This window comes from Ictalurus furcatus, chromosome 1 (assembly GCF_023375685.1).
Source record: "Ictalurus furcatus strain D&B chromosome 1, Billie_1.0, whole genome shotgun sequence".
Taxonomy (NCBI): Eukaryota; Metazoa; Chordata; class Actinopteri; order Siluriformes; family Ictaluridae; genus Ictalurus; species Ictalurus furcatus.
This window is the reverse complement of record NC_071255.1, coordinates 12,504,612-12,517,738: the sequence shown is the minus strand read 5'-3', so window position 1 is coordinate 12,517,738 and position 13,127 is coordinate 12,504,612. Positions and strand designations below refer to the sequence as shown.

General features: G+C 40.4%; 1 protein-coding gene across 1 annotated transcript; it reads right to left on the bottom strand.

The window, feature by feature from the left end:
- Positions 1-876: 876 nt before the first annotated feature.
- On the bottom strand, positions 877-12,623 carry pitpnc1b (phosphatidylinositol transfer protein cytoplasmic 1b). Its single transcript, XM_053626090.1, has 10 exons — positions 12,013-12,623; positions 10,435-10,583; positions 8,804-8,892; positions 7,559-7,566; positions 7,338-7,409; positions 5,872-5,964; positions 3,716-3,871; positions 3,553-3,616; positions 3,059-3,145; positions 877-2,209 (listed from the first exon to the last, which is right to left on the bottom strand). Exons 1-10 carry the CDS (start codon positions 12,058-12,060, stop codon positions 2,046-2,048), a joined length of 930 nt encoding a protein of 309 aa, XP_053482065.1. The 5' UTR covers positions 12,061-12,623; the 3' UTR covers positions 877-2,045.
- Positions 12,624-13,127: the final 504 nt, after the last annotated feature.

Here is a 13,127-nt window from a genome sequence, read left to right as displayed (position 1 = left end):
CTAAAGTAGTTGGCTAGGCAGCGAGTCAAATTCTAACTAATGGTAAATATCGGTTTCTATTATATATTTTTTAAACTTATGTTTTATATATGGGGGGGGGGGGGCATGGTGGCTTAGTGGTTAGCGTATTTGCCTTGCCACGTTTACCTCCGGGATTGTGGGTTTGTTCTCCCTGTGCTTTGGGGGCTTCCTCTGGTTACTCCAGTTTCCTCCCCCAGTCCAAAGGCTTGCGTTGTGGGCTGATTGGCATTTCTAAATTGTCCTTAGTGTGTGAATGGGGTGTGAGTGTGTGTGCAAATGTGCCCTGTGATGGGTTGGCACCCTGTCCAGGGTGTTCCCCTGCTTTGTGCCCCGAGTCTCCTGGGATAGGCTCCAGGCTCCCCACAACCCTGTGTAGGATAAACAAAGGTTTTTTTTTAACAGTTTCACATGAAAATATAACATTATTTAATTTCATCAAACAACTTTTTAATACTTAATGTCATTTAAAAGTAGCAAGAATTTTACTTTCACTTGAGTACATTTTTGGCTGGATACCCACTCATTCATCTTCAGGTCACTGTGGATCCGAAGCCTATCCCGGTAACACTGGGCTCAAGGTAGGAGAATTCCCCCTGGATGGGACGCTTAGTACCTGGCAATTTGGCTAGATACTTCCACTTTGATTTGAGTAAAATTTTGACACATTAACTATATTTTCCACATAATTTCTCAATACTTTTCCACTCCTGTTTAAAATATTCAACTTAATGAGAAATGAAAGAGACAAACACAACAGTGTTTCTTTCTTTCTTTTTTTAATTCACAGAACAATTCTCTTTTAGATATATGTAGGCTTGCCTCATCTACTTATAGTAATCAAGTTATTTTATATTTGTTTATTTTATTTTAGTAGCAAAGCCATTCACTGAGACCATTAGGACAGTAAGATTGGCTAATGCAACCACACTGTAATTCTATTCAGGCAGAAAGAGCTGGCCAGAGCTCACTTGCATTCACATTTGATCTATCACTCTAATATTGGCGCTCATAAATAAGTCAAAAACAAGGGTATATTTTAAAGAACCAGTGTACTGATGTGAAGACAAGGTTAACTTAGCATTTCCCACTCAACCTAAGACTGCGCTACCATCAATATATACAATAATGGTGCATTATTCCTACACAGTGATTCATGAGGATAGAATAGAGAGCAGTTGACACTGGAAAGTGCTTAATATGATAGTGACCTATCTGACTGACACATTACAGTACATTGTTCACAAGTTCATGTAGAATAGAAAACGTACATTGTGCATTTGTACAAAGGAGAGGTGTTATCAACAACTGAGCAACAGCAAATGCCAGCTATGGGGGAAAAACTCTCTCTGTGTTGCTGGTATTTCCAGAAGTCTTGCACGGGTTAACTGATCTTAAAATCAAGTGTGCAGGAAGCTGACTGATGCTCACCTTCAAACAGATCTAAAGCAGATATTGTTGGTGCAATGCTGAGTCTCTACAGTACAAGGCTGTGAGAGTGATCAGCTAGATACACATACAGTACATGCAATTTTACTGACACAACTGTCTAGGTCAGTGGAGAAGAAACTGGGAAGATGTGTAAATGGGATAGAACACCAGATAGGATTTATTGTATAGAACGTCTGTTTGTCTAAGGTTTTGACTTAGCGACAATGTCATAGCCATTCATAGCAGATATTTTTTTCTCCCCTGTCCATTGAATCAGAATAACCCCAGCTACTCTAAGGCATGGATCCAGAATAACTAATGTAGCTAGGAAGCACTGTCCTGGCACATTCTGCCAGCCTATGTAGTTTCATGTAGCAGCAGTTCATACAGATGTGGTTGCTTCATGTGTCTTGGAACAAGAAGTTTGCCTTCACCCTCTATGATTACTTGATGTCATTCCCCCCCCCCCCCACACACACACATCTGTGTATAGCTTTTATTTCTAAAACATATGGCTGATTATGAATATTCTGATGGAATCTTCAACAGTAACAGTATTTGGCTGGTTGTTTCACTTAACACGCTGGAGTGTGGTGTTAGTCTGATGACGAATTAAATCTCATAGGGCTCCCGAACATGGAGGAACATGATGATGAAGGGTCTGTAATATCCACAGTGTCCACCCCCATCTTCTTCAGTGACGACGCATCCGTGACCGAGACAGAGCGGGAGAAGGAGGGACGCACAGGAGCGACTGAGGCTGCGAAAGAGGTGGAGGAGGGACGAACAAGGGTTTGGAGGAAATTGACAGAGAAGAGAGGGTTTTTTTTAAAAAAAAAAAGAGATACTCAAACATGCACTGACAAAATGAAGGCATAACGTTCTCTTTAACCTTTTAATAACATTCTGCTTTGGCAATTCTGCTTTTTTTTTTTTTTAAGATGCAAAGATGGAAAATGCAGGTTCTGGTGTTACACACGCTAAAATGTGTGAGTGAATGGGATTTGGAGCGAAGGGGATTTCTCAGTAGTGTGGTTTGAGGAGTTGCAATGGCACTGCTTTGCCTAAAGGGGAAGTAGAGGTACATGCTGCCTTAAGTGCTGCATGCTGTTACATGAGAGCATGATGGTTTTTATCATGAGCTCAAAGTCAGGGGATATCACCCACTGGACTTTAATTACTGTCAGGATTATCATTAGCACTGCACGCTATTGCACTTTTGCCAACAGAAAGCAGTGGGAGGCTGTGAATGACCCTACACACACACACACACACACACACACAGACTCATGCATGCCAGTAGTGTCATTAGTGTAGCATAGCATGGGAGGATGATTTATGTTGCTTGTGTAAAGACAGGGTGAGTTCAGGAGCATTGCAGCATCACACTATTTAGGATCATCCCTGCTACACAAGCCCTGCTCCAACATCACTTGCTCATCACTCTGTCCTCCAGTGTCTGCCCTTCCCTCTACACACATGCTCCACTCTCCATCCATTTCTCCAAATCTTCTCCCTTATCCTCAGGCACTCTCCTCATTTCTCTATCACTGTCACTCTCAATCACTCCCCTTCCCCAAATCCTTTTTCTCTTGCTTTGAGATGCTACCTGAGTCGCTCATGTCGTTCTTCATCTTCTGGTTCGTCTCCTGCTGCAGCTGCTTCTCGAACTCCCTCACTTCCTCCAGGCTCATCCCTGCCACAACACAAACGTGGACCCATGTTAGCCAGGCACATTCCAATCCACACCAGCGTTTTATATGCAGGCTATGCAGTGTATGCACATATAATGCCTGAATAAGCTGCACTGCAATGACTTGGAATGCTCATATTAGCGAGGGCTTGTCAAGAAAAGCAGTGTAATTTGACTTTTACTTAAAGTACAGTAATGTACGAAATGAAAATGAAAAAAAACTATTTAAAAGATAATATTTATATCACTGACGTACATGTAATGCTTAGGTTATTTTGACCTGAGAGTAACAAGGAGAAGTGACAGTATTAGGTAATACATTACATAAATTGAAAGAGACAGCATGTGTGAATGGGATATCCTGAGCATAAGGGTTGATAAAAGAAAGCATTATAAAGCTTTATACTCACCATGCCACTCATCTATCCATGCCACTGCCTGTCTGTGTCCTACCAGCAGGATGTCACGGATATTCTATGGGGAACCAGGGAACATTATTGCACACTGTAATCACTCATGATAACAATGCCACATAGAGCCCTTGAATCCTGGGAAGTGTACTCAGGTTCTTACCCTGTGGATGAGCTCTTCTGTCCGGCCCTGGAACCCGTAGACCTCAAAGCTGCACTGAACTCTCTTGTAGGAGCACATGATGGGCTCGGTGTTATTTCTCCAGCCATCCACCAGGGGGCCACGTCCTGTCCTGTCTGACACCCAGCTGCTCAGGTCCTGCATGGGTTAATCGGTCACATACATGTTACACACATACATGTCCGTGCATGCCTGAGAGGGAACACTTTTCGTGCTATTAGTGCATCTTTGGCCGGTATCCGATAGCAAGATAGATTCCTTGTCTAATCTCATGTGTTGCAGTAAGTATGTATGCCCTATGGCCTCATAGTAATTACACAGACCACCTATGATGCATTGCCTCCCTGTAATAATTAGCAGAATGAGCACTCCTAGTATGGGGATTCTTGCAGTTTCCTAAGTAACCCCTAACTGATAAATGATTTTGGCCGTTCAAGTTACAGCAGTTAAGCACAACACACCAGATAGTCCAGTATCACAACATTGTTTATAGATTTACTACACCAGAAGAGAATTTCCTCTGTATCTATGTATTTAGCTTTTTATTGAGACCTAATGTCCCTTACATGACAAATTTGACCTTGGGTAGACATTGGGGTTGGTCAGCATGAAGAAAAATGGCTTCTTATATAAGTAAGGGTTAGGGGAAGGCATAGTGTGTGTGTGTGTGTGTGTGTGTGTGTGTGTGTGTGTGTGTGCATGTAAAAGCTAATATTGACTTTAGTGTCTGGCTTTTAGATCTGTCTCACTTCTCAAAAGATTATAGCAGGTTGAACTGCTGTTTGTGTTTGTGTGTGAGTATGTGCAGGGGGGCGTATGTTTAAATCTGGGTTGGGACCTAATGTCTCCACAAGGTTAGGAATACACTCACTGTGCACTTTACTAGGAATACTTGTACACCTGTTCATTCATGAAATTATCTAATCAGTCAATCGTGTGGCAGCAGTGCAGTGTATAAAATCATGCAGATACAGGTCAGCAGCTTCGGGTAATGTTCACATCAACCAAATCAAAAATGTGATCTCTGTGATTTTGACCGTGGCATGATTGTTGATGCCAGATGGGCTGGTTTGAGTATTTCTTTGAGTATTTCTATAACAGCTGATTTTCTGGGATTTTCACACACAACATTCTCTAGAGTTTACTTAGAATGGTGCAATAAAGAAAACATCCAGTGAGCGGCAGTTCTGCGGACAGAAATGACTTGTTGATGAGAGAGGTCAACGGAGAATGGCTAGACTGGTTCGAGCTGACAGAAAAGCTACAGTAACTCAGATATCCGCTCTGTACAATTGTGGTGAGCAGAAAAGTATCTCAGAATGCACAACACGTCAAACCTTGAGGCGGATTGACTACAACAAAAGACGACCATATCGGGTTCCACTTCGGTCAGTCAAGAACAGACAGCTGGAGTTGCAGTGGGAACAGACTCACCAAAACTGGACAGTTGAAGACTGGAAAAATGTAGCCTGGTCTGATGAATCTCAATTTCAGCTGAGGCACACAGATGATAAGGTCAGAATTCGGCACCAATAACAAGAATCCATGGACACAACCTGCCTTGTGTCAACAGTCCAGGCTGGTGGAGGTGGTGTTGTGGGGAATGTTTTCTTGGCATACTTTGGGTCCATTAATACCAGTCAATTATTGCTTGAATGGCACAATGTATTTGAGTATTGTTGCTGACCATGTACATCCCTTCATGGCCACAATTTACCATCTTCTAATGGCCACAGTTTCAGCATGATAATGCACCGTGTCACAAAGCAAAAGTCACCTCTAACTAGTTTTATGAACGTAACGATGAATTCAGTGTTCTTCAGTGGCCTTCCCAGTCACAGGATCTGAATCCAGTAGAACACCTTTGGGATGAGGAATGTTAATCCAGTATAATCCATGTCATGAAGAATTGAGGCTGTTTTGAAAGCAAAGGGAGATCCTACCCAGTATTAGTATAGTGTTCCTAATAAAGTGCTCAGTGAGTGTATGTGACAGTTTTGACCTTTGAGCTTTTATTTAAAAACATAAAAAGACAACTGGTTAGGTTTAGATTTAGGTGTAGGCACACTGCATTAATATTTGTGTAAGTGGAAGGTCCTTATAAGTATAGTAAGTCAAATACATGTGTGTGTCTGTACCTCATCTTTTTTGTAATACTTCTCAGGAATTGGGTCACTCAGTATATCCAAGAAGCAGACACTATCTTGAGGTGTAGGTTTGTCTTCAAACACCTGTACAAGTGACATCAGAGAAAGTGCTCACATGATCTTTGAAATGGCACAAGTGACAGCACAGCATGGCAGGGGTGAGAATGAAAGTCACACTCATTTAACATCCTCACAAGGGGTCTGTGAACTGAAACCCACCAGCCAAATGTGCTGAAGCCTGGGAAGCATTTGTTTTTACTTTGCCATGCCAGAATTGCGAAGCGAAAAGCAAACATGGACAAACTGCACATTAGATGAAACAAAAGGACAGAAAAATTATGTAACATGCAGAACTACACCAGAATAACTCATAGTGGAATGATTCATAGTGGCAACGTAACACCTAAGCCAAAATATCAACTGTAGCAACATTCTCTAACACACCCTTGGCATGACACTTTGTGAAAACATACGATGACGAAAAGCAGCCTGCTGCAGTCAAAGCCAGTGATTTATGCAAACTACTGCAGGCAAAGGGATCTTTGCCCAAGTCTGCTCACCTCGCAATTGAGAGCGAGCCACAGAGGGAGCAGAGGCACAGCGGCCTTGGCTCTGCGGCGCAGCAGGTGCCTTTTACAGCAGGCAGGATGAAAGAGAGGAGAGCTGGACAGGATAAAAACAAGCAGCGTGGGATTCTGTCATCAGTGACTACTACAGTATCAGTCCCTGTGTTTGAGTCTTTGACCTGCCTCCTCTTCTTTTTATTTATTTTCTACTCTGCCTTCTGCTAAGACTCTCACTCACTCACTCTCTCTCACTCACTCACTGTCTCTCTCTTTTTCTCCCTCTGACTGTCTTGCTGTCTGTGTCTTTCTCACTCTGGAGTGTTGCTTCAGTGTTTGCTCTTGCTCTTGTCAGGTGTTGACACTTTTCATGTGTGCTGTTTCCCATTATCCTGTCGCAAGCATTTGTGAACATGTGTGTTTGTGTTCTGGAACATTTTTCCGCGAGTGTGCTGAAGGAAAGTTTGGGTGTGTCTATTTGTGGGAAGATCTGGAGCCATGGCATGGCAGGCTGGGACTTGTACAGCCCTAATTTGCATGGCTTAATAAGAGCGGGCACTTTGAGGCTGGGCCAACTTTCTGTCAGTCACTGACTGCATCCCAACAGACATCGACACTATCAAAACCTGCTTTACTCACCTACCACGCACTGCCAACAACCATGCCCATTTAAAGTGTTTCTCTAACTGAAACACCTTGATATTGATACTTTCTGATACTTTCCAGTCCTTCTTCTAGCTTCTTCATGATGAAGGTCAGAAGCTGAAAGGCTCTTATAAGGATGGCAAGGGCACAGCATGTGGATGAACAGGTAGCTGTGCTTTAAACAGATTGGTGGCACACACACACACACACACACACACACAAGGTGTGTATTGTCACCACTGTACTCACATTCTCATTGCTCCCATTGTTGTTCTCGAAGTGCGTCTCGATTTTGATGCTCAGCTTGGGAAGGAAGGAGCACTGGGCAGAGAGATAAAGAGAGAAGGACAGAGATATATAGGCAGAGTGTAAGGGAGAGACAGGGGGTGCTGGTTACAGTGTATATTCAGATGGTCAGTGAGCGCATCAGGACTGCATCAGTGTTAAAGTCAGTGTATGAGGCTACTTACTGTGTACTCTGCAGCAAAAATGGCAACAGATGTGGGTGGAATAGGAAAGAATGAGGGGGGAAAAACATGACAGAGCATTATGGTCAAGGATTTCTTTGGTGCAGGATAATGGCACACTATGCACACTGACTCATGCATTTCTTGCAGCTTATATATACAGTATAATAAAAATGACATACAGATAAAAATACATATAAAAATACTACTATGAAATCATTAGACTTATAGCACTGGGTCTCATTAAAGAAATAAAACTATTACACATATTGTACACACACTGAAAGACAAACAGGCAACACCATTCATAATTGCTTTTGGCAAGTATTTTAAATCATGCTGTCTCTTCCGAATAGCAAGCATGGCAAACAAAAAAACTGTGTTTGCCATTAACTAGCTCTTACATTCAACAATGAATGCACGTTGTGATGACGTCACATGACACGTCTTGGCCCAAATCTGCAATTTTGAAAAATTGCAAGTTCCACTGTATATTGCGGAGTTTCCTTGATTTTGTGTTAATTTCATCAGTCCCAGTGCACACAAAGTTTAAATCTGTCTAATCACTTGATATGATTCTCACTTGGTGCATTTACATGCAACCAAATAATCTGTTAGTAATCGGATTGATAGCTCAATCGGATTGAAAAGGCTTCACGTAAACACCTCAATTGATCCGAATACGGTCGATCCGAATGAAGTTTTGATTGCATTGAAAGGGGTGGTGTAGATCTCAAATAATCCTGTAAACTGGAAAAAATATTTATGTTTATTCACGTCTTACCCTCGCACAGAAATTTTGTTCGGAATATATGTAATGCACATGTAAACAAATATTTAAATCGGATTGCAATGTTTAGGGTACATATAAACAGTACTTTTGGATTGAATTCATTCAGATTGCTGAAAATGGGCGCATATAAACATGCCTACTGATTGGCTGCATGACTCTACAGTCTGAGGAAAAAATCAGCTGCAGCCTCTACTTCATAATATTGTGGATATTTTTATTCACAGCTGTTGGTGGTGCCGTTGTTTTTGGTCCCACAAATGTAATAAAATCTAATCCACGTTAAGCCATTTGTTAAAAGCAAACACAATAATGTGGATGGCAAACATTGAGACTTAAAAAAAATGTTTTCTTTTCTTAAAAGAGAAGGACGGTTTAGTCCTATTAGCCCATATATATGTATATAAAGGGCTATTTATATGTACATATACTGTATGTACTGGATTATTGTTACTAACCTGTGATAGTGTATGGGTAGAAATTCCAGGCCTTTTCTGTGATGTAGAAGATCAGAGGGACAAACTTCTTCATCCAGGAGGGCAATTTACTAAGATTAATTGGTAAAAAGGTTACTTGAATGTCATTATTATCAGACACTTTTATCAGTATTATCGTGTTGTTCAAGTTGTCATAGTGGTGTGGTGTGGAGTAAATTAAAGCTTTTAACTGCTGTCAGACCTCTGACACATTAAACTTTGTAGGCTATAAAATTAACCTTTCACAAATAAGACAGAAAACCACCCAGAGAAAGAAAGAGAGACAGAGAGTGGTAGAGAGAGGTAGAGAGAGAGAGAGAGAGAGAGAGAGAGAGAGAGAGAGAGAGAGAGAGAGAGACCTCTGTAGTCTAATAAATGACAGCAGTACAGATTTGTAACCGCAGGAACATAATGATAGATGATGGGTGGATGGGTGGGTGAGGTAAAGAAGAGATATGAGGAAGAAGTTCATGTGGACTGTCATGTCCAAGGTGTTTTTCTCTCTCTGCCACCCTCTCTTCCTTTCCCTTTCTCTCTCTCTCTGATTCTTAAGGGACACATCATCACGGCATTTTCTACAACTGTTCCCATATCATAATAATTTATTTATGCATTAAAACAAACATAAGAACATTTATTTACCCATTAAGAACATAATTCTTCTGCCTTTTGTAGCACACTGATGGTTTTCTACTAAAATGTATTGTACTTCTGCTAGTAAAGTAATCCATGTTTTATGCTCTCGGGATTGTGTGTACTGTATGTATGTTTGTTTATTTATTTATTTACTTGTGTGTGTGTGTGTGTGTGTGTGTGTGTGTGTGTGTGTGTGTGTGGTTGATGTGAACAGTAGTAAGTTACACTCAGTGTAGAATTACTGTTGCATCCGGCAGTCCAGATAAGAGCAGAATAGAAAAATCCTCCCACTATTCGAGCCAAAGTACTCTGCCACACAAATATGTGGCTCTGCAATTATTCACTCATTCTTCACTTACTCCTGATTCAGCATGCATAATCTAAATGCTAATGCCTGCGAGAATGCAACACTGATTTAATTAGATTTGAAGCCTGAAAAAAAACCCCATCATATGTACAACTTTAAAAACTGCCGGAACTTGGAGTGATGTTCATTACATGGAGCTGAACACAGTTTACAGTTGTATTTAAATTGAATTTCATTCAACTTGTACTCAAGCATCACTGATGAATGATATTTTGGGGAAAAAAAGAGAAAAGTACAAACACTACTGCTGCAGCTTCCTCCGTCTTTAAGCATGAGAGGAAACGAGAGTATGAGCAAAGGTTCGGCTTTAAGACAGCTGCAGATCGCAGACCAATTAAATGTTTTAAAGCTGAATAATTAGGGTTGTGAACATGTTAAGAAAAGATGCCATGTTTGGTCTTTATGCTACCTGACAAACCTGATTGAGGTGAGGAAGGGAGGGATAGAAAGGAAAGAAGGAGCTTTAGCCAAGAAATTCTGCTGTTAGACTGACACCTCTTTACCCAAAGCCTAAGAATCTTGTTTGATATTTTTTACTCGAGGAACTAATACTGATCAGGCAAATAGAGATAATAGTGATAGTGTGACTGAGTAAAGTGTGCTGTCTTACCTGCTGAGGTAAATACGTTTCTCAGTGACTTGACCAGATCCGTATTTAGGGTGTGTCTCAGGCTCGTTCCGGATGACCTCCACACCATCCCCTCCCCCACTCTGCTCATGGCTGTGCTTAGTGATCATGTACAGCTGACCAATTCTGTACTGAGTTACAGAGAGAGAATATAGTTTCATTTTTGTGTAATTTTCCTTTTTCTGTCTCCTCCTCTTCTTCTTCTTCTTCTTCCTGCTAGTTATCATTAATATTTTCCTTCTCACACAATCCTCACACATTACATAACACAAGTCTTGGCAATACAAATGTGCACGTGTTGTTATTTGTTATGCTAATAAAGAAACTTGAATCAAATTGATTTCAATTAAGAGACAGAAAGATTTAATACAAAACAAATACAAAAAAACCTCTGGTGTCAAACAAATAATTTGATCTTTTTCATGTTGCCATGTTTTTTTTCTTTAAAAAAAAAGTGTGCTATTTTTATGCTTGGTGATATGGATAGACATAATATACTGCCATTTCTGCATTATGGCTTAACTTCCAATAATTGCACTCCTACGCATACATCATTAAAACCAGTCTGCCCGGTGTGGTGACGCTTTCTTTTCCTTCCGTTTGTGTGCTTGTGTGTATTTGGTGCTTATCCTGCTGAAAAATAAACAATAGAAACCACCACAGAAATTCTAATGGTTTCCACTACACATACCATTACAAACCATCAGCTAACCATTAAAACCATTACCATTACCTGTGCTTAATGGTTTCCACTAGACATAACATAATAAAAAGTATAATAATAAAAAGTAACAAATTAGCAGTAGAGACCCACAGGGACCATTAGAGTTTCCATTAAAACCAATTCCCATTATAAGCATTAAAAACACTACAGATTCTATGAGGGGTTTTATTGTTTGTTTTTTTGTTTTGTTTTTTTCAGCAGGGATATTGATATAGTTGAACTAAGTTTCACATTTTAATACTTTCATTTTTATTTCAATCTTCATCCACATACATCATCCTTTGTAATCAGTCAGCCTCAGTGATGACTACAGTACAACAACAAATCTGAGATCTGCTCTGGATGCCACAGATGCGTTTATGTGTGAATGCAAAGCTGGCAGACTTGTTCATCCAGGTAGATGTTCCTATAAAAAGCCTGATGGTATCACATAATATACTTTGTGTATAGTGGGATTTCTGCACATTGCCTCCAGTGTTAAACATTTTAACCTGTCTAACTTGTTTAATGAAAGGGAAAACACCTAACCAACCCAAAAACCCAGCCAAACACACACACACACACACACAGAGAGAGAGAGAGAGAGAGAGAGAGAGAGAGAGAGAACAAAGTAAGCTGGGCTGTTGTTCTACATTCCTGGTTTAAAGTTTTACATTATATTGCATGTATATGGTCAAAGGCTAAACCTGTTCACTCAGGTCAAGTTAATGGCACTAACTTCACCCTTAGTTAGCAAATATCAAAAAAACCTCATGAACTTGTACATTTCTGTGAGTTTACCATGTAAACAAACACAAAACACACACACACACACACACACACACACACACACTTACCTCCTCCACAGTAAGAGGCATGCATATTCGGTACTCTTTCATCAACATGATGGCGTTATGTCAGCTTTTGCTGCTGTCTATCCCGGTCTTTTACTGTGCCGTGTCTCCGTAGTTTGTTCTACCAGCAAACTTCTGTTTGCAGTTTCATCTCAAACAACCTCACTATGTACTATAGCTTTCTGTTCAACTCAGCTCTCTCTTCCTCTGTTTCACTTTGTCACTTTATCCAGGTTTTCACATTAATCCTCCCACTCCCTCACTGTTTTGTACTTCCTTCTTCTGTGCTTCTCTTTCAGCAGACACTGCTTTAACGTCATACGACTGTAACATAACCCCTTTCACCTTATCCTTATCTCCCCTGCTCTCCTTTTTTTACATCCTCTCTTTTAGTTTCAATCTTCAGCCACATCTACCTGCAGGATTGTGATCTGATTTACAACCTTGCTCTGTTCGTAGCTCCACCCATTGGCTCCACTCAGAATTCCTTTCCCTTTATTTATTCTACTTCTAAGCCTCCCCTTCCTCTACCTTTACACCCTTCCCCCTTTCCTAAACATCCGCTTTTACCTTAAGCCCTGTTCACACCAGTCCATTTAACACCCCAATGGCTGCCAATGAGAGTGTTCACACCCAGACATAAAACGCGTTGTGTCAAAGCGTCAATTTTTTTAACGTTGAGGGGTCGTTTTTTGTTGGCTGATCAATGAGATTTGCGCTTTTGTTCAGGTGCCTGTAGCCATTGAAGTTACATAAAAGTACAACTTGATGGCGCTCAAGTACACAGCTGTCTTACCGAAGAAGATGCAAGCACCCACCATTTTAGTGAGAGTGCATAAGTGACATATCCAAAATAAAATGCTCATTGCTAACAAATCCTTCTGCCTACACACATAAACAAGGTGTCCTTTGAAAGCAACAGATTCAAAATTACACACTAAATACTAATATATGTGTGTATATATATATATATATATATATATATATATATATATATATATATATACACACATATATTAGTATTTAGTGTGTAATTTTGAATCTGTTGCTTTCAAAGGACACCTTGTTTATGTTTATATATATATATGTTATATATATATGTTTATATATATAAAGTG

Coding starts and splice junctions, on each gene's coding strand:
- pitpnc1b (XM_053626090.1), bottom strand. CDS start 12,060: ATGTTGATGAAAGAGTACCGAATATGCATGCCTCTTACTGTGGAGGAG. Junction 8,893..10,434: donor AAACGTATTTACCTCAGCAG/GTAAGACAGCAC, acceptor AATTAATCTTAG/TAAATTGCCCTCCTGGATGA. Junction 2,210..3,058: donor GAACGACATGAGCGACTCAG/GTAGCATCTCAA, acceptor CCTCTTTCGCAG/CCTCAGTCGCTCCTGTGCGT.